Source organism: Tripterygium wilfordii, chromosome 13 (assembly GCF_013401445.1).
Source record: "Tripterygium wilfordii isolate XIE 37 chromosome 13, ASM1340144v1, whole genome shotgun sequence".
NCBI lineage: Eukaryota > Viridiplantae > Streptophyta > Magnoliopsida > Celastrales > Celastraceae > Tripterygium > Tripterygium wilfordii.
In genome coordinates, this window is record NC_052244.1 from 10632627 (window position 1) to 10654038 (window position 21412).

The window sequence follows — 21412 nt, forward strand, 5'->3', positions numbered from 1 at the left end:
CCAAATTTATGATATGATGTTGCATGTGTTTGACAGTGTGTTTGCATAGCGTTCAGGTGCACCACACCTCTCAGCATCACAATTTTTTATAACACGCCAAACGTTTTTACAGCAAAACTCACCTCACAGCATCACAGCCTTTTACCTCACAACACCTCACCTCACCTCACCACACTCTCAAACACTTACAATATATGTTGAATTGTCTCACGTAATAAAATTAGGTCAATTATTTTATTTTAAATTAATATACAATGTTAAGTAATTTTATATTAATATTATTAGTCATCCAATATAACTGTATTTTAGATAAACCTAACGCACCTCACAACACCACAGTTTTAAAAGTGATGTGCCAAACAACTTTTGCGTTCCAACTCACCTCACAGCACCATAGTTTTATAACTCATAGCACTTCACAACAGTTGACAGGACTCCCAAACATGCTTATAATAGTTGAACCAAAGCACTGCAAGTGGCAAAAAAATACTACTTATAGCACTCTGGTGAAGGCCAAACTTTGCCACAGCGTGCGACTTGAACCTTAGCCACATGTTTGGCATTCCGGTGCGATGGGATACACCCCACTAATGAGTGGTAGGTGAAAAACGAGTTTCACAAAACTCTGTTTCAAAAATAAAACATGGGAATTTTTAGGCGTATAACCTCAATTGTTCCAATTATTTATAATGGTATCTTGGACAAAATTAAACCTAAATCGCAAACACCTCTCTCATCTACTCATCTACACCACTTCCATTAGAGAAAGGCATCTCAGGTTTGCCCTCTTCTTCACCAAATCTCGTTTGTTCTGTCAAATCGAACCAAATCTTTGTCCATATTGAGGATGGAAAAACGTGTCTTCATGAATATAATCTTTGCTAGATTGCTAGGCATCTCATATTTGTTCTCTTGCGTCTTCGTATATACAAATTGGTGGGGTCTTTGTCCATCCTCGTATCTCAAGTGAAGATTGTAGTTGCCCTTGCACAACTTCAGACAAACATAGGAAATTGAAGATGAAGATTTTATGACATATTGGTGACAAATCTATGGTCATTGCAAATGATGACAACATTGCTAATGAGATCGACATTGAGGAGCCTTCTTCCGTGTATAGGTCAAAACAAGAACTTCAGATCATGACACATTTGATTTTCAAACATTCAATTTTACCGGCGACTCGCTAGCTCTTTCTCTCCCAGATCTTCGCAATGGGGTTGACCCACATCTTCACTACGATGGAAGCAAAAGAGACAAAACCAGATCTTTGCAATGGTAACCTGGAAGCAAAAGGGTAATCTTTGCAGTGGTAACATTGGCACTTGCTTTTCAACCTTGGTCCTCGGCAACATGTTCTAGGTCTTCTGTACTCCATATCTGTATCATCTTACAATCAATTCATCCAAACACTCTCAATACCTCTACCAACACATCGCATACGACTTTGAGTGAAGCAGTCGCACAGGACATGCCACAAACTCAAGCAATACAACAGAACAACCATGCATACAGGAGCTAAGGTATTACTGTTTATTAATCGCCACATTAGAAGCTATTCATATGCCCAACTAGACCATGAATCAGAGTAATTGAGAAAAAATATAAAATACGTGTGTCTATATATATATATATATGTATATGTATATATAGTCTCCTGGACTTCTATTTTACAGAAAATTCTCACATAAAGGTGTAAAATAAGGGTTTATGTTTGCACCATTGATTTGAAACATGTGAAACCCAACACAGTAGACCCCACTTATCATCTCACTCATCCACACCATTAAACATAAACTCTTATTTTACACCCTTATTTTATATTCTTATGTCTAGTGCTTTACAAGTGCTTAGTTTTTGTTCTTTTAAGTTGCTGTAGTTTCCTTTTCTAACATAATTCTGCACTAATTACACTTGGACTCCATTTGGTACATGAGAAGCACATTCCATTTTTGGGAAAACTCATGTAAAAGGATTGGATTGTTTTGGTTGAAGATCCTTGGACAGATATGGAACTTTCCGTTGTTTCTCATCCAGCTTTTGAACAAGAAAGTAAGGCTACTAGTAGTAGTGTAGTATCTTTGCTTTGCTTTGCTTTTGTTTTTTGAGTGTGGTATCTTTTAACATTTAAAGTCATGAATACCAATAGGCTTTAAACCATGCAAGTTGAGCATATCAGAACATCTTTTTATCGGATCCGGGTAGCACAAGTGCAAGCTCCTTCAATCGGTGCACCAAAAAATTTTAAATTTTTTTTTGTAAAAATCATAAATGTATGGTATTTAGCATGATGAATGTAATGGTATATTATTTGTTTGAAATAAAAATCAAATTCAAAATGAAAAAGGCATGACAATTCTAGATTGTCGGATATAAACTCTAACATTCGATCTTCCATCGCGATGAATTTGATTTTTAGTTTGAAATATATATATATATATCGTTAAATAATAAATACTACACATTATGATGTTTCCCAAAAAAAAATTAAATTTTTTCTCTCTTCTCACCAAGACACACACATAACCAAACTAGCTATTACAAGAGTAAGATGTACAATACAACACATAAAACAAATTTCTTGAACCTAAAACATCAAAACAATAACAAATTTCATTAATGGTAGTTTTTTTTTTTTGGGTAAAGATTATATATATTGAACGAAGGAAAGTAAACAAGAGGGCATCAAAACGGATGGTCCGAAAGGGGAACACAAATTACAGAGAGGCTAAAAAGAAGGAAAAAAAAAAACAGAAAGCAAAATCAGAACTATATGATTTACATAAAAGCTAAAGTTTTTCCTGTATCCAAACAATAGGTTGTGATCAATGGACTTGATGATGCAGAAGGAAGTTGAGAGGAAGAGGGAGGACTTAGAGCTGCAGATTGAACTTTATAGGTTCTCCCTGCAATTTTGAATGTGAGGAGAAGATGCTCTTGACTACAATCCATTGCCTTGACTGCTGAATGCCCTAACGGTAATACTTCATTGGTTCTTGTTAATGAAGGACTTCAGATGAGACACCATCTCTTGGGTTCGAGCTTGTGAGGGTGGAGAGTTATGCAGAATTTGAAATGCATGACCAACTCCTTTGTGCATCACAACTTCAACCCTCTTACCAGCACTAGCCAAAGCATTGCTAAACCCCATATTCCTATCCTTCAGTATATCCATCTCTGATATACACATTAGCATTGCAGACGGAAGCACCAAACCGTGCAATTTCGAAGCACCATTAGCTAGAGGGTTGCACCATGGATGATCCCGGTTAGCCCCTATGGGCAGTGACAAGCGCCAGTATGTATCAGAAGCTGGTAGAGTTAGTGCTGAATTTGGTGGTTGTTTCAAGTTTTTCTCAGATCTTGTTCGCGCCTCTCCTCCGAAGAAAGGCTGAATCAAAATGGTTCCCTTAAGACGCAATGGATTCGTATTGGATGGTTCCAATGTGCCATTGGTTCCTAGCCTTGTGGTCACATGATAAGCTATATTTGCACCTGCACTATCACCAGCTAAAAGCAAGCTAGAAAAATTGCACCTACTCAACCACCACTTGTGCTCACCTGAGCCATTCAGAGCTTGCTGTTTCAGCCAAACAATAGCTGTGGTACCATCCTCATAAGCAGCGGGAAGACGGTTTTCCGGGGCGAGACGGTAATTGATGGACAAGATCACACAGCTTGCTTTAATAGCAAGATTGGCTAAGAAATCATGGTAACAGCTCCAAGCAGCAGAACCAACACAAAATCCACCTCCGTGAAAGTAAACAAGCACAGGCACCCTCCCGTGGCAGCTCGGAACATAGATACGTGCCCATAAGTTTGTGAAACTGTCAATAACTACATCTCTTGTTGTCACACCAGCACCTAATGCTGAAGTACAAGAGACATTAGAGATAATTGGAGGCCTCTCGACGTTTCCGTCCTTGTAAACTCTAATTAGCCCTTCAATTTCTTCAAGAACCACTCCATGATTGTTCTTCCCTACTTGATGGTTAAGCCTTGGATCAAAGGAAATGGTGGCCATTCTCTTGCAACTCAATCGTATATATACTTTATGTGATTGGATTGTACTCGTTTACTTAAAATGTCTGGACAATGGAGACTCTTTATAGGGGAAAAAAAAAGAGTTGACAAGTGAGGAACCTCCCTTTTAGCTCACAATTATGCAAGGAAGTAACCACATGCGGTCATACAGATTCTCATATATGCTAAAACTGATTCTTATACTTTTCAAACCCTATAACTATCATATATACCTTCTTGGCATTAAAATCAATTCCTAACAGAAATCTCGTCCGGATCCAAATATATATATGGTGTCATGGTCGAACATCTTAGCTAGATATGCCACTTGAAGATATGAGATTGTCTTGCAAATTAAGTTGCTTGATATATAGCTTTCTGGGCTGATAGATAATGTAGGTATGAACAGCGTGGATTCGTCGATGTGAAGGGATGACAGAAGAAACAGATTTTTCTGCAAATATGGTTTGGATCAGATAGGAATTGTTCTTGCAAAGGAATTAGTACAAGAAATAAAAGCAATAAACATGCACAGGTGTGTGGGGGAGTTTGGGGTGTATTCACGTGAGATGGGAATTCTGATGAAGATATTTGATTCTTTGTACGTACTTGCCTGATCAGAATCCTTATCTTCCGTCCACCTTGCAATAGTTCAATAATATTATTCGTCAACCCTCAATGGCTGAGGTGAAGCTGACATTTTATTCACTTGTTACCAATTGTGGCAAATAAAGGGAAAAGCTTGTTTCTTTTTTGAGAATGGACTTCATAGGTATCTGTTATCTTCAAGAATAATTGAGTGAGCTGCTAAACATGCATGGCTATGCAATGCATTTTCATTGATTAATCTCTTATTAGTCTCCACAATAGTTATCAATTTCAATAACAAAAATATACATTATTATTTAGTGACAGAAAACATTTTGATACAAATGAATTATAAGAGAACATCATTATCAAGTTTGATTGTTATTTTATCTCTTAACATTTTTAATCGGTCCCATTTGAAAGATTTTATAAGAAAATCTGTGTAACAAAATGAACGAACTGCCATCTCTTATGAAGGTCTGAAATTTGTAAGATTCTTTTGTCATCCTCAAATTCCACAAGAAACAAATTAAGTCTTGCAAAACCCCACGGTTCGTATCATCTTTGTTCTTTGAAATGGTATTCCCTCGCTCCTTTTCTACTTCTTCTTTTTGACCACTACTTCAGCATCCATACATTTGAAATTCTTTATCGTGAGCTCATCAGAACAAATTATTTTCAAAAGAAATTTTACTTCAAAGCTCAATAACCATTAATACTTCAGCTTCATTAAGCTTTTCAGGGAAATATGGATGAGGAACTACAACTAAATATTTCAAATTCAGTCTGTTAAAAAAAAAAACTAAGTTGGATTGATCATGACAAGGCTTTCTAGGTATGGTTGGGGCTTATGCATTACGACCATCCGATAGTCAAAAATAATTTATGCCAATGACCATGAGCTCTGTTTGATAAAGCGGAAAGATTGATTTTCAATACTAGCGGAAATATTGTAAAAAAAAGCTGAGTTTGAAGCTATGGAATATTCTGTAAGGTGTTTGGTGAACTAAAAATTGATGTTATATTTTAATACTGTTGAATTAAAGTATTATAATATTATATTTTATAATATTTATATGAAATTTTGTTATTAAATTTAATCTAATAAATATAATTTTTATTAAAATTTAGTTTAAGCATAATTATTTTTATTAATAAAACTAATAAAATAATTATTTTATTAAATATTAAATATAATGATTTCATAATAATTTTTTATTTTTATTAATCTTATATTTAATTTAATAAATAAAATTTACTAATAAAATTAATGTTAAGTATGAAATGTAAATATTTTAAATAATAAAATATCTTACAAACAGTGGGGCCAATGTGGACCCCACGTTTATCTTTTGAAACAAAAAATAATTGAGAGCGAAAACCGATTTATAAGCTTTATAAGTTAAAGCGTCAACGGATCCGCTGTGCTGTTTGGCATAGCGGAGAACGGAAGCGGCTTCGCTTCCACTTCTGTTGTGCCAAACAGGCAGCTTAATATATGTAAATGGGACTGTCCTTAAGGAGAATAATGCCATTGATGTTAGCGTTATTCTTCGCGACAACGAGGGACATGTTTTTTTGTTTTTAACAGAGTAACGAGTATATCCAGATGCAGACTATGAAGGAAAACTTTAGTCACACCCCACTTTTTACTAAAGACACCCCGTCAATTGAGTTTTACAAGGGATGGTCAACTCAAATTGGGGTGTCTTTAGTAAAAGGTGGGGTTTTCCGACTATGAATTCATCATTGCAGAAGATTTTTAGGCCTTTGTTTTATGGGTTAAAGGCCCATACTTGACAAGGATGTGTTTGGAAATGACAGATAAAACGAGGACGTTTTGGGCATTTTATATTATGGAGGGATGCCAGATTTATTTTATGGGCATTTTAGGTTATAGGCATTTTTCAGGCCTTTGTTTTATGGGTAAGGCCCATACTTGACAAGGATTTGTGTTTGCGAATGACAGATAAAACGAGGACGTTTTGGGCATTTTAGGTTGTGGAGGGATACCAGATTTAGCAGGTGACATTCAAACCCCCATTAAACACAAAACAAGCAGTTCGAGAAAGCCCTAAAACCCTCGAGTTCCACTCTCTAGTCTCAACTCAAGTAACACCGATTCTCTCTCTAGAAATCGGAACGAAGTTTCTGTGTCTGTTGAAGCGTCCGGAAGAAGATGTCGTTGAGAGTGCTAAACCCTAATGCGGAAGTTCTGAACAAATCGGCGGCTCTGCACATGAACATCAATGCCGCCAAGGGCTTGCAGGACGTGCTTAAGACAAACCTCGGTCCGAAAGGAACTATTAAGATGTACATCCACATTTTACGTTGTTCTGATTTTTGATTTTCTCTTGTTCTTACTCGCTTTCGGTCTCAATTTCACCTTTTACTGCTTTTCAGGCTTGTTGGTGGCGCGGGCGATATCAAGCTGACCAAAGATGGCAACACTCTCTTGAAAGAAATGGTCAGTCTCTCTCACTTTGTAGCAAAAATCATCGATTTCAAGTCCACAACTGATTGATTGGCGACGTGTTTAGCTGATGCGTGCTTAACATTGCATATAGCTACGAGGGTTATTTTTTGAAAGTTATTCTCTTTTCTTCTTTGGATGATGAGCCAGAGAAGTAATCGAATGAAACTGCAACTGAATCTAAATTATTGCAAGTCTTTTTTTTTTCTCAGTACCGCCGAAGATTTGATGTTTGTGGCATTCTTGTATTAGTTACAGCATCTGCTGATGTTTATGCTACAAGCCTTCTTCTTTTGTTGATTGAGATGCATTTTTTTGGGGTTTTGATCTCTTTTGCAGCAAATCCAAAACCCAACAGCAATCATGATTGCGAGGACTGCTGTTGCACAAGATGAAACGAGTGGAGATGGGACAACTTCTACGGTGCTCTTCATTGGTGAGCTTATGAAGCAATCAGAACGTTACATCAATGAAGGTTGGCACTTTGTGAAGCTTCTATTTACATACTTCTTAGCTTTTTGTTTGAACCTTGTATATTTTTATATTCTCATATTTATTCATTATTTATGTGTTTTAGTAGTTTTTCATCATTACGTTTTCTTTACTAATTATTTTGTTGATTTCACCAAAAATTGTGGATTGGCAACATTGTAGTGCTTGTGGATGTAGATTAGTAAATATTCATCTTTGTTCAAACTTCATTTTCATAATTTATACTCACTTCTGTGTTGTCATTTCCTCACCTTTTATGATTTCCATTGAACAGTCTGCCACTTATGAATGCCACCGAGCCATTAGTTTTTCAGAAGTATGTTAAAACAATGGTTTGTCAAATTATGTCTTTTGAACTGAAACCACCTAATACTCACTAGTTCAAAACATGGAAACAGCCATTTGGCAATGTAGAAGTAAGGCTGCTTATATCTTCTTACGAGCCTTGCCAGTTGCCACCACTGTGAGATATAAGTTTGCAGGGTATGACTTTTTGCAAAAGCAGTCTCTCAACTATGCAGAGATTAGGATGTGTACATCTGCTCTTCTTGGACCTAGCCACCGTTGGGTATCTCTTTCTAACTAAAATGTGATTGGGTGATGTGTTGGCTGTATTTTATGAGTTTTTCTTCCTCTCTTTTTTTCGCGTGTCTCGAGTATAAAATATATACCAGTCCTATTGACATGTCATTGTACATTCTGGGTACGAAAATGTGCCATCCTTGGTTCTCACTTCAAAGAAATTTTCTACTTGCTATTAGTTTTACTTGTACATTTGCTTATTACAGGGATGCACCCACGTGTTTTGGTTGATGGCTTTGAGATTGCTAAAAGAGCAACTCTCCAATTTTTAGAAAAATTTAAGACTCCAGTGGTGATGGGTAATGAGCCTGACAAGGAGATCTTAAAAATGGTAGCAAGAACAACCTTAAGAACAAAGGTACGAATGAGATGTGCCTTTTCTTTTATTGCTCGTATTTCATGACATTCCGGTGTTTTTATTCAATTCTGATATTGTCCCCTCATTACAGCTGTATGAAGCTCTGGCAGATCAATTGACTGACATAGTTGTTAATGCAGTGAGTCTTGTTCACATCTTTCCTGGACTGCTTTGAAGTATGCTATATCTAGATCTTTTACACTTTTATTTTTCTACTTGTTTACTGGAATTTGCTATTTGCCTATCCGAATGACAGGTCCTCTGCATCCGAAAGCCTGAGGAAGCGATTGATCTATTTATGGTAGAGATAATGCACATGCGCCATAAATTTGATGTGGATACACGCCTGGTATGTTCTTGTTTTCATGATTATCGAACTCTTTGTAAGGTTTATAATATGCGTAAACATAGTGCTGCCAAAAATTAGGTGCATGGGGTTAAGCTTAGACTCTGGGTTAGTTGGAGGTTGCAGCCGTTGCCTTTGACATAAAACTTATAAAAAATGGAAAGTGGATTATCAGCAACACTGTAAAAAAAAAATTATTAGCAGAAGTAACTGCAAGTATGTTATTGATTATGATTTATGAACCATTTAAGGAAAAAGAGAAAAAATATTTTAAAATCTAGGGCTCGTTGTTGCTATGTATTGGATGGGAATGTATAAGCTATATGTTGTATAAGACATACAATTCGTAACTCAGGGATAAATTTTAATACCATACCGTGGAGGATAATTCTGTATAAGAAAAGGTGAGGGTAGTTGTTGTTTCAAGAAAATTTTCTTAACACTATTTTTTATTGGATAAAATTATACCTTCTCATAGGCCATGGAATAGTTTTATATGAGATTTGCTGTATAAAACTAAGCTTTGCGTATTTTTATCCTATCATATATGCACACCAAATAACAGCGAAACTTCTCACCTTAGATATATATTATGCAGCCACTTATCATATATGCCAAACAGCCAATAGGCACTGTTTAGAATTTTCTAAAACAGCAGAAACCCTGTACAAATGGGCCCCCATTGTGGTACTGTGCTAATGCATATGTAAGACTCCGATACTTGCGGTGACTCCTCTCCACCCAACCTTTGTGAGATTTTTTGCCACGAATGCATTAGGGCCTTGGGCCTCCTGGCCTGAACTTTGTAGCCCTGGCTAACTTAACAGCAGCCCAGATGTTCTATTTGTACTTGTATTGACATGAGATTTTTCAGCACAAGGGAATGAATTTCCGAGTATTCTTTTTTTAAAGTTCAGTTTCTCTTAAAACTGTCAAGTTTAAGATAGAAAATTTAAAATTGCTCAACAACACTTCATGGATGCTCGTTTGTGCTCATTATTTCATGTGGTTTATGTTTCGCCACAGTTTCATTAAACTTACAATTTCCTTTTCTTTTTTCATTCAATTATTGAAAGTTTTTCTTTTGAATTGTGTTATTGTTTCATTTATCTATTTCCAATTAGTGTGTCTTATTTATAGCTTCGCTGTGATCATGTTATAGTTTGTAAATTTGTTCCCTCTATAGGTTGAAGGTCTTGTCCTTGACCATGGTTCTCGACATCCTGATATGAAGAGAAGAGCCGAGAATTGTTACATCTTGACTTGCAATGTATCGTTGGAATATGATAAAAGGTACATATTAGGACCTGTTTACTTCCTGCTTGGAAAGGGGAGGAAGTCTATGCCATTTGTAAATGATTTATTTTGTAACTCAGTTGATTACAAATGGTTTGTAATGCTTGGAAGGAATTTAAATTTAGAATGGGTTTGTAGAAATGGGAGAGTTCAGTTTTGAAATGTCATGTTTGAAACAAAACTTTGGATTCGCTTTCTTTATCTATTTCTTTTGGATAAAACAAAACAATAAACTATGTAGCTTTGGGTGTGGAGAAGTTCGTTATTTGTTAGGGGATTCCACTGTGTCCTATCTGAATTTGAGGAGTTTTAATTGAATTCCATTAACTAGCGTTGAATTACCATCCCCCTCGCTTAGATGGTGGGTCCATGCAGGCCCACTTCAGTGGGTCCTACACAATGTGAGAGGGGGGATGGTAACTGCATATTTGCTAACAGGACGGCCCTAGCCATGCCCTAATTTGAGGACTTTATTATTTAAATCCATACCATTGTCGAGGATCTAGTTATATGAAAACTCACGTTCTTTGAGCGTTACCATTGAATTCTATTAATGGTAATTAGCACAAAAGTATAAGGAGTACTGTTGGACTCTTTATATTTGAATAATTCATATGTTCAGGAACTATCTATGACAGTAATATGGTGAATTGTGTTGTTGTTGTTTTGGTTTCTTTATGATTAATTCCCCACCCCCACCCCCACCCCCCCTCTCCCACCAATCTCCCTCTCTCTCTGAACTGTATGCCTGTGTCTGCGTGTTTCTATTGGGAGGCACTATGTGTTTCTTTCCCTTCATATATATATGTAAGCAGCAGGATACTATCTCGTGATCCTTTTTGACAATTATGAAGAGCAAATTACTAATAATTTCTTAGGGTTTTTCTTTCCTATTTGCTTTGGATTGATATTGACGTCGAACTTGAGGGGCTCTGCTTAGGTTATTTCATCTTGACTTCATATTCATGCTATGTTTATTTTCCTTTATGTAATTGGCAGAGGGATACAATATCATGATTCTTTAAATTTTACATAGAGGCAACATTTTTAATTAGTTCTTATGAATTTTTTTCCAATTTGCATGGGATTTACATTAATGTCAAATTTTAGTGGCCAATTAAAATTCATCCATTATATTACTTGGACCAATTAAACTTAATTTGTGGTTCTCAGTGAAATAAATGCAGGATTTTTCTACTCAAATGCTGAGCAGAGAGAGGCTATGGTTGCTGCTGAAAGGCGTCAAGTGGATGAAAGAGTTAAAAAGATCATTGAACTGAAAAATAAGGTGGAGAAACTTTGAGTCACACATCTATTTAGTGCATCTTTATTCATCGTTGCTTCTGTTGTGCGTTTCTAAAACATTATCTATACTTGTGTTAGGTTTGTTCGGGCAATGAAAATAATTTTGTTGTCATCAATCAAAAGGGTATCGATCCCCCATCACTTGACCTTCTGGCAAGGGCCGGGGTAAGTTCTGGATCATTAGTTCTGTTTGGTACTCTGAGATGATATTATTTTATGCCAATGGTGCCTGCGAATCAGTAAATGTCCGAATTGAATATCTGTGCTGGTTTTAGGTGCGAACCTATTTTTTTAAAAATTCATGAACCTATTTTTTTAAAAATTCATTTCCTCCATGCAAAAGTACATTGGAAGCTAAAACAAGATGAGACTGATCTGGCATCTTGTTGCAAACTTTGTCCAATGTACTAAATTTGCAATTTCATAAGTATGTTGTTGTAGTTGTATTGAAGGTCTCTCTTGTGAGCGCTGCAAAGTACTCTATGGTCTTTATTTTGCGCTAGATTGCCTACGCTCTTAACTGTTTGTTCTTCTGCAACTTGGTGTTTTTTTGTTTCATTATACATATATCTTAATTTTTCCGATGGAAAAAATAAGGAAATGATTTTAGTGACCAGTCCACATCCTTCAACTTTTTTATTTGGATCATTGTGTAAATTTGTATAAGCAGACAACTTGGTCATCACGCTGCAAAATGAAAAACTCTCCAACCTATTTTCTCTTATTAATTTTTGCTACTGCTCTTGTTTTTCTCTTTTGCAATGTGACAATTTTGTCATTCCACGTAGATAATTGCTCTCAGAAGAGCAAAGAGGAGGAATATGGAACGACTTGTTTTGGCTTGTGGAGGAGAAGCTGTTAATTCTGTTGATGATTTAACCCCTGAGAGCCTTGGTTGGGCTGGACTGGTTTATGAACACATCCTTGGTGAAGAGAAGTATACATTTGTTGAACAAGTGAAGAATCCTTATTCTTGCACAATCTTGATAAAAGGTATACGAAAGAAAATTGGGAGGTTTTCTATTGTATATGATTTGCATCACCCAGTAAATTGCAGTTCTCTCAACTGCTCATTATAAATTTCATTTTCTTGCTCCAGGACCGAATGACCATACAATTGCCCAAATAAAGGATGCTGTCCGTGATGGACTGAGGGCAGTGAAAAATACAATTGAAGATGAGGCCATTGTCCTGGTAAGTTCTGATTAGTTGATGCTTCTCGAAAAGGGGTAAAACCCCTGATTAATGAGGACTTGGTGAACTTTTTTTTTGTTACCTCCCTTGAACACTGTGCTTCTCTTTCCCAGTGTCATGCAGTGTTTCTCATGGCTAAGTGAATTCCTTACATAATATACCATGTTTTCAAACATTGATAGGCAGATAAAGAGCCTTTGAAAATATAGACTTCCGGTCAAGAAATGTACTAGCGCATTGAATTTTTTTGTCAATTAGATTATATCTTTTGTTCCTCTGGGAGGAACAAAGGGTATTCTTGCATCATATGGTTTATTTATCGTTTTGCTATTTGCTTTGCGTTGTAGAGGGACAATCGTCTTTTCACAAAGCTGATAATATCTTATTCAATGTTTGGAAAATAACTGGCCCCATGAGGAATGAAACTAACTCAACTTTTGTGGCTTAAAGGAGTATAATGCAATGATGAGTTCTATTCTTTTAGTTTATATACGACAAATAAGTGTCCCTTTGTTGTATCTAAAGGACTGAAAAGTAAGAATTATTTCCCAGTTTTCATTTTGGTTGTTCTGGTGGTTGTCGGTGGTGCAAATATTTCCTCCCAATTATTGCTTATCATCCCTGTATAAACTGCTACTTGAATGCTCCTAAAGTACTTCTTTAAGAGGCAATTCGTTTTCTTGTGCTGTGTTAGGGAGCGGGAGCTTTTGAAGTTGCAGCTCGGCAGTATCTGGTTAATGAAGTCAAGAAAACAGTTCAAGGGGTAATTAATTTATCTGTTTACATGTTTTCTTGCATGGGAGGAGTATATATTAACATGTCAGTGTGTTGCAAAATCTGACAGCGTGCCCAGCTAGGTGTTGAAGCTTTTGGCGATGCTCTTCTTGTGGTGCCCAAGACACTTGCTGAGAATTCTGGGCTCGACACTCAAGATGTGATTATTGCTCTAACGGTAATTATTTTTGGAAGTTCCATTGCATTTTCATGTTCTCCCCAATTTTACGCAAGTAAAGAATTAAGTGATGCATTTGTTTTTTGAATGATCATTCAGGGAGAGCATGACAAGGGTAACATCGTGGGTTTAAACCAGCATACGGGGGAACCTATTGACCCTCAAATGGAGGGTATATTTGACAATTACTCTGTCAAACGTCAAATTATAAACTCAGGGTATGTGGAACTTGCCAGCAATCTCTTTATTTTGTTCACCCATTTGTTTTATCCTCCACATTAATTCTTTTTTTTCCTGGTTCCTTGGCATTTTAGAGATATATCATACATGCTCCCTTTCCTGTTTGTATGATATGTGTTGCCTGGATGCTTATCTCTACTCCTTTACTTTCTGGAATTTCCAACAAAAGTATTAATGTTCTATCTCCTTTCATATATTATATGGGAGGAATATAACTCACAAAATTTTAACTATGTTTTGCAGACCTGTAATTGCATCGCAGTTGCTACTTGTGGATGAAGTGATTCGGGCTGGGCGTAATATGAGGAAACCAAATTAGTTTGTGTTTGTTCTGGAGATTTCTTTGTGGGTTTGATTATCTATTGGTGTGCCAGTGCCAGTGCCAGTGCCAGTGCCAGTGCCAGTGCCAGTGCCAGTGCCAGTGCCAGTGCCAGCCGTAATTTAATCAATGGTTGTGGGTTAGATTGTTCCTGTTTTGCTCTGAATTGAGAATGAACCAAGGCATTACGTGTGTTACCTTTTTCTTTTGTCAACAGCAGTTTTTCACTTTTTTTTGTAGCATTGCTCTAGTTTTGAAAAATCCAAACATCTTAAGTTAGGGAGGTTGGAATTCATCGGATAAACGGACACTCCTTTGTTCCCGACTCGCCCTCCGGGGGAAGTTTATGCAGAGACATTATTTTACATATACAAACATGTTGCTTAATGATAAAGTTGTGGGAAATTTTATTTACATCACATAAAGTATTAAGTTTACATTTTTTTTTTTACCTTATAAGTTTACATCCATATTAGATAAGTTTAATTAAATATTTAATGGATATCTTAAACTACCCTTAATTTATAAAATTATGATTAACAAAGTGTTAAGTTTACACATCTCATCAATTGAACTAAAATTATATTATGTATTTCAGTTAAGTATTTGGCAATGATTGTTTTGTCAAAATTGACCTGTTATGCAACAAGATGAATCAGGAAAATTCAAAATGTTGGATTTAGTTAAGTCAAATAACTGCACAAAGCTCCCATCCACATGATTGCTGTTTAGAATTTTTTACTATAAAACTTACAGGAACAAGTTGCTACTATACCCAAATCTAATCTGACATTATTTCAAGAAAGATATCAATAATTAATCATAAAATTTTATTGAGAAGTCATTATACAAATTAAAAAGTAGAATGAATGTAAACTTACAGATTATTTAAACATATACAATAAGCTAAAAATGAATGAAGCCTTACAAATTCATTCACCATTTAATCCATTTTAGGTTGCCAAATAGAAATTGGAAACTGTATCCCATAATTCTAGTACATCATCAACAAAAAATAAATGTAAGAAAACCTCAGTGCTAGTCACTATCTATATGGAATGTCTCCTGGTGGCAACATCTGAACCAGTTAATTCTGAAAAATAAACAATACTATTTTGATATACTGCATTCCATCCTTTTGCATCTAACGTATGATAAGTTCGGATTTTGCTTATGTTTTTAGGTTGAATTGACGTTTTGTTTATCGAAATAAGATCGGATTTTGCATAAATTATATTTTTTGTGCTTTTTCAGCTACTTACACTCAACAACTGCTCAACCCATGCTCGAGCATAGATGTCACAATATTGACCAGTAGCTAGCGCTCAACAGATGCTCGACAGAATAAATCAGAGAATTAGAAGTTCGACTTGTGTGCAAACAATAAACACATTCTCTAGACACAAGTGAATTAAATTCAGCATGTATGCTAGGTTCTAGGCAACCACGTTAAAATTTTTTTTATCACTAACACGTAACCCTACTGTTGCCAAGGATGAAAACAAGCAGTAAGAAACCTAATTAACAAGGAAACTACAACACACACAGAATTGACGAACAAAAAATCACAATAACCCAAACTCAAACTCAACTCAAAACCTTTTTCTCAAATATATCGGTACCTTGTATCGATTTAGATTCATAAAATTGGATTAGACAAATAATCAGAGGGTATTTGTTGATCATTTCGTATATGAGACAAATCCTAAAAAACTTACCTCTACGCCATCGCCATTTTTTGTATAGTCGACAATGTTCTTTTTAAGTTGTTGAAGCTGATAGTCATTCGTATAACCCTTCTGTGAATCGTTATCTTCCATCTTCAACACTTCTTCAATAAATCATGCGTTGAAAAGTTTTTGGCCTATAGAATTATATCTCTTTTTTGAGAGAATTTGTGTGTAAACTTATAAGTTTCTAGTATAATATGTAAATACATATTTAATATTTATTTTTAATAAAGGGTATAATTGTAATTCCAAATAAAGATATATATGTAAATAAAAAAAATAAAAAGTTGTGTAAACTTAGTAGTTTATGTGGTGTAAATAAAATTTCCCTAAAGTTGTTGTGTGCAATCACCATGGTCAGAATTGATGGTGACACTTACAACAATTGATTAGCTAGGGTTTCAGGAGCTTAAATTGATTTTGACTTCGGCCTCGTTTGGCACAACGGAAAATTTGATTTTCAATTCTAACGGAAATGCTGTGAAAAATTAAAGCTGTGAAATATGTTGTGAGGTGTTTGGTGAACTAAAAATTGACGTTAGCGGAAAAACTGTTGAAATAAAGTATTATAATATTAATTTTTATTTTTATATTAAAATTAATCTAATAAATATAATTCTTATTAAAATTAATTTTAAGTATTTTTTAATTAATCAAATTAATTAAACTTACATTTACTGTATTTTTTAATTTATATTAAATTAATCAAATAAATTTTCTTACATTTATTTTATTTTTTAATTTATCATTATGTATTAAAATTAAATTTACTGTTATAATAATTATAAATGCATAAATATAATTGATTTATATTTTTTATTAAATATAATTATATTTAAATTATTAAATAATAATATTTTATATAAAAGTGTGGGACCCACACTTTTAGAAATTAAAAATAAAAGCGATGCTTTTTGACGTGGGACCCACCCCAAAAGGCTGCAATGGAAACTTCTGCTACAAAAAAAACTCCCTTTGTACCAACAAATCCACTGGCTCCGCTGTGCTGTTTGGCACAGCATAGCAGGAAGAGGATCCGCTTCCACTTCTGCTGTGCCAAACAGACAGTTCTTCTACTTTCTTCTTCATGTGCTTTCACGTGCTTCCTCTATGTAAATGTACCCTATTTAGAGCATCCACAGGATAAAACTTGTAGTGATAATAGCAGAGAGTGATGGTCTCTTTACCTTGTATCCATATTGGGTGGCCCAATGAATAACCCAAATGTCCCTTTAAGCCCATTGACTGGGACAATGGGCTGCAATGCCCTAGTGGGGCTCTAGTGTGATATCCAGTCCATGTCAATTTGAGGCCCAGTCAATGTTGGAAGGGAAAGGCCCACAGGCATGGAGAGAAGTTCAATGTTCGGTTTGATTCGCGTGTTTTGCACCGTTGACGGTCAAAGGATCAAATTCCAGGGATCTCCGTCACCAAACACTTGTCGGCTTGTCATTGGACCTCTCCTACCCTCTTCTCCTTTGTACTTCTGTCTCATTTTTTTAAATAGTCCTCTCCGCTCTGGCTTTTTCTCGTCACCAACATCTCACACTTCTAATCTCTCCACGGATCTTGATTGATAGGTGCGTGATTTCTATTCTTACACTCTGTTTCTTTTAGGTCATGAGATCTTCTCGATTTGATGTTATTTTGTTTTTTCCTATCATTTTGTTGATTAGATCTGGAATTATTGTGTTTTCTGGCCGGTTTTGTTTATGTGATTCCTGCTATAAACAGCTTGATTTGTTGTGTTTGATTTGGATCCATTGATCTCTAGGGTTTGTTATTTTGATCTGACCTTCTGGACTTTGGGATGATGACTTGATTTGTTTGGTTACTGGAAAAATGCTAAAAGTGGAAGAGGTGGATTACTTGAAACGGACAAGATAATATTGTTTTTATAATCTCTCTGTGGCATCGGGAGTTTCTGATGAGCGTTTGATAAATTTGAGTTGACTACTTGACTTATCATTGTTAGTGCTAAAGGTATCTATGTAGTTGCGGAAAAAAATGACACAAAGATATGGCAGTGATGATGACTCTAATAATTTGTTTTGCTTTGATTTACTTTTAATTCAAACAACCTTGAAGGGGCTCTTATGACCTTTTCTCAAGTGAAGAGATCAGATCGAGAAATAGAGGTGAGATTTAAGATCCCCTTATAATTCATTAGTGGGAGAATGCTGGGACTTATTAGGTAACGTAGGTTCAAGTTTTTCAGGAAAATTCACTCAAGTCTTTAAGGATGGTTTGGTTAGCAATTTTTTAGATTTTAAGTAATTCAAAGAAGAAATAATAGAGCCGCATGTGTTTTCCACTTTTCGTCCATGTTCATGGCTAATGGAAACTTAATTATCATCTATCTTGGCAGCCGAGAGAACTTGTCAAGTTGTTTTGTTTGAGATATTGTAGTTTTGGCTCTTCGGACAAAAGATTTAAAGTTTGACAATTTATTTTGAAATTTTCCTACTCTTAGATGTTCTTTTAGAGAATTTAAACAATGCAAACTTTTGTACTTTAACATTTTAATTCCTACTATGATGCGAAATGAAGTTTTAATACTCACTTACTGTAGCTGTTGGATTGGATCTTTAATTATATTTATCAAGAGAAAAGTGGTGTGATCATACCTATTCTATTAATGCCTGCAATTACTCTGCTGACTTGCAAGACTGCAGCAAAAATGTCGCCCGACTCATCACGAGAGGAAAATGTCTACATGGCCAAGTTGGCTGAACAGGCTGAACGTTATGAGGAAATGGTGGAGTTCATGGAGAAAGTTGCAAAGACAGTGGATGTTGAGGAGCTGACTGTTGAGGAACGAAACCTCCTTTCTGTAGCTTACAAAAATGTGATAGGGGCAAGGAGGGCCTCATGGAGGATTATTTCTTCCATTGAGCAGAAGGAAGAGAGTAGGGGAAATGAGGACCATGTCACTATCATCAAGGAGTACAGGGGCAAAATTGAGTCGGAGCTAAGCAAGATATGTGATGGGATTTTAAACCTTCTAGAGTCACATCTCATCCCCTCAGCCAGTGCTGCTGAATCCAAGGTGTTTTACCTTAAGATGAAGGGTGATTATCACAGGTACCTTGCTGAGTTTAAGGCTGGTGCTGAGAGGAAGGAAGCTGCAGAGAGCACTTTACTGGCTTACAAGTCTGCCCAGGTGTGTGATCAAATCATGATGACATACATTTGTATTCTTTGCATTTTCACGACTCCTACCCAATTTTCGTTCATGTTTATTGCTTTGCTGCTTTTACTTTGGGTGCAGGACATTGCTCTGGCTGAACTAGCCCCTACTCACCCCATAAGGCTGGGACTTGCGTTGAACTTCTCTGTTTTCTATTATGAAATCCTTAATTCACCAGATCGTGCTTGCAATCTTGCGAAGCAGGTATTTTTAATTGACTAGTAATGTTGCATTTTTTTCCTTGGTCTTTGTTTTAATTTGTAAGGTAGCAAGTGCAGGTTTGTGATCATCTGAAAAATTTTGGAGCTGGTGCATTGTCTGCCATTCACTCTTGAATTATCATTTGACTGTTATATGTTGAATCCTTTTTCATAACTGAACGTATGCATATCATGGGGTTGCCAAACCTTTTTTCCTTTAGAAAAAAGAAAAAAAAAATGTTGCCAAACTTTCATTTGGAATTTAATTTCAGTACAGTTTTGTGCTGTTTTCTCCTACTCTGGAAGGGAACACTAGATATTTTTCCCCTATGAATATGGCTGTTGCCCTTACTTGGTGTTTGGGTGCTCTTAATGAGAGATGGTTCCAGAATAACTTATGACCCCATAGTCTTACAACTTCAGCTTGATGTGCGAATATCTTGATCCATGTCACGAACCATTTATTTCTGGTAGATAAAAGGCCATATATATAATGAATTTTGTTTCGTCTTCCTCTACTATTTCATTCTTGTTTATACCAGGACTCTTCAGATTTTGAGATTTTTCTTATGTATAGTAGACATCAGCCTTTTGTATTCTTCAGAGTTTTTCGGTTGGTGCAGCCCATCTTTGACTCATTTATATTCTCTCCACTTTATTAGATAATTTTTTTATTGTAATTTAATTGGTCAAATGACATGAATTTAATAGATAGAGGAAATGTTGAGCAACACCTTGATCAACTGACTCTACTTTGGATTGTTGATTTGTCAAAGTATGATTTCATTTATCGAAGTCCAACTGGACAGGTTTCACGTCAATGTCCACAATTGGTGATTTGTTGAAAGAATGGACCTTTGGTTTATTTATCGCACCGCCATGAACATTTTCTCTCAGCATCCACCTGTCAGGTGGTTCATACCTTTATTGTTAAATTAGTTTGGGTTTGCTTTACATTTTAATTCACATTTATTTTTTGTGAACTGTTTTGACACTAAGTTGCACTTTCTGAAATGAATTCCAGGAGTTGGTTTTAACCTTCATCTGCAAGCATTTCTTCTTTTTTCTTTTTCCTTGTCCCCCTTTATTTGTGAAAAAAGAGGAATGTGTTGATGTGGTTGGTAAAGGATATTGTAGTACATCATATAGTTTTTTTCGGATTTAGGGTTTACCATGGGATAATTGTTTCAGTGTTTTGCCTATACGAATTTTTTAAGATGCGAGGTAAGAATAGCTCTTCATTTAGAGTAGGATTATTTTCTTTCGGCTAGAAGTACTTTTGAAGTTTGAACTCTAAGATCTTGATCCTTGGAGTAGGGGGGATTCAGATTACATGCAAGTTTCATGATTACCAAACCTGTCTTGGCAGGCTTTTGATGAGGCTATCGCTGAGCTGGATACCTTGGGTGAGGAATCATACAAGGACAGTACATTGATCATGCAACTTCTCCGAGACAATCTGACACTTTGGACTTCTGATATCACGGTTTGTGCCACTTCCTTATTCCTTATGTATAATATGTTTTCTGTTCCTCTCTTCAATTTGTTGGGTGGTTAGATGGCATATATTTGGTTATCCTTCAACTTCCTGGCTATTAATATTGTTTTATGATATTGATTATATATGTTGTCTTGTTATCATTCTAGCTTGATTTGTTATTCTCCTCATCAATACTCATCTATAGTGTTTACTGTATTCATTGTTTTGGTTTTCAGGATGATGCTGGGGATGAAATAAAGGAGGCATCATCAAAACGTGAATCTGGCGAGGGGCAGTAGTCGTGATTTTAGAACTCGTAGAATATCCTATTCTGTACCCTTCTTCTTCTTCTTCTTCTTCTTTTTTAATATTGTGACATTTACTTAGTTTTAGATGCCTTGTGGGTTGTTTGTTGTAGCAGGATTTCTTAATGTGTTTGGTGATCTTGATTGCGGACAGCTCCTAGGTTTTAAATGTTCCAGTAGTAGATCATAAATGTGCTTTTTATTATTTGTGATGAAGATTTGTTTGGTTTGGCCTTCTTGTTTATCCAATTCATTACATAAGATGCCTATATGTGCTATGAAGCGTAATTTGATAACACACTCGTATCCTCCGCGTAATTTGTTATTTGATCTTGATTT

General features: G+C 35.8%; 3 protein-coding genes across 7 annotated transcripts; 2 read left to right on the forward strand and 1 right to left on the reverse strand.

The window, feature by feature from the left end:
• Positions 1-2706: 2706 nt before the first annotated feature.
• Positions 2707-4119, reverse strand: LOC120013757 (probable carboxylesterase 17). Its single transcript, XM_038865690.1, has one exon. The coding sequence runs from the start codon at positions 4022-4024 to the stop codon at positions 2987-2989; it is 1038 nt and encodes a 345-aa protein (XP_038721618.1). The 5' UTR covers positions 4025-4119; the 3' UTR covers positions 2707-2986.
• A 2492-nt stretch (positions 4120-6611) lies between these two features.
• LOC120013857 (T-complex protein 1 subunit zeta 1-like) lies at positions 6612-14587 on the forward strand. 4 transcript variants are annotated; one of them, XM_038865816.1, is made up of 16 exons: positions 6612-6924; positions 7015-7078; positions 7424-7559; positions 8365-8516; positions 8608-8655; positions 8773-8865; positions 10049-10155; positions 11332-11446; positions 11542-11628; positions 12252-12456; positions 12563-12657; positions 13352-13420; positions 13502-13609; positions 13709-13827; positions 14093-14216; positions 14253-14587. In XM_038865816.1, exons 1-15 carry the CDS (start codon positions 6791-6793, stop codon positions 14166-14168), a joined length of 1608 nt encoding a protein of 535 aa, XP_038721744.1. In that variant the 5' UTR covers positions 6612-6790; the 3' UTR covers positions 14169-14216; positions 14253-14587. The 4 variants fall into 4 exon arrangements, with proteins under 4 accessions (XP_038721744.1, XP_038721743.1, XP_038721745.1 ...); XM_038865815.1 differs by having other exon boundaries at positions 14259-14587; XM_038865817.1 differs by having other exon boundaries at positions 14093-14194.
• A 2734-nt stretch (positions 14588-17321) lies between these two features.
• LOC120012969 (14-3-3-like protein A) lies at positions 17322-21344 on the forward strand. 2 transcript variants are annotated; one of them, XM_038864549.1, is made up of 5 exons: positions 17322-17478; positions 18574-19061; positions 19170-19292; positions 20658-20774; positions 21005-21344. In XM_038864549.1, the coding sequence occupies exons 2-5, from the start codon at positions 18579-18581 to the stop codon at positions 21065-21067; spliced, it is 786 nt and encodes a 261-aa protein (XP_038720477.1). In that variant the 5' UTR covers positions 17322-17478; positions 18574-18578; the 3' UTR covers positions 21068-21344. The 2 variants fall into 2 exon arrangements, with proteins under 2 accessions (XP_038720477.1, XP_038720478.1); XM_038864550.1 differs by having other exon boundaries at positions 17342-17478; positions 18567-19061.
• Positions 21345-21412: the final 68 nt, after the last annotated feature.

Coding starts and splice junctions, on each gene's coding strand:
- LOC120013757 (XM_038865690.1), bottom strand. CDS start 4,024: ATGGCCACCATTTCCTTTGATCCAAGGCTTAACCATCAAGTAGGGAAG.
- LOC120013857 (XM_038865814.1), top strand. CDS start 6,791: ATGTCGTTGAGAGTGCTAAACCCTAATGCGGAAGTTCTGAACAAATCG. Junction 7,079..7,423: donor ACACTCTCTTGAAAGAAATG/GTCAGTCTCTCT, acceptor TCTCTTTTGCAG/CAAATCCAAAACCCAACAGC. Junction 11,629..12,251: donor ACCTTCTGGCAAGGGCCGGG/GTAAGTTCTGGA, acceptor CATTCCACGTAG/ATAATTGCTCTCAGAAGAGC.
- LOC120012969 (XM_038864549.1), top strand. CDS start 18,579: ATGTCGCCCGACTCATCACGAGAGGAAAATGTCTACATGGCCAAGTTG. Junction 19,062..19,169: donor TGGCTTACAAGTCTGCCCAG/GTGTGTGATCAA, acceptor CTTTGGGTGCAG/GACATTGCTCTGGCTGAACT. Junction 20,775..21,004: donor TTTGGACTTCTGATATCACG/GTTTGTGCCACT, acceptor TTTGGTTTTCAG/GATGATGCTGGGGATGAAAT.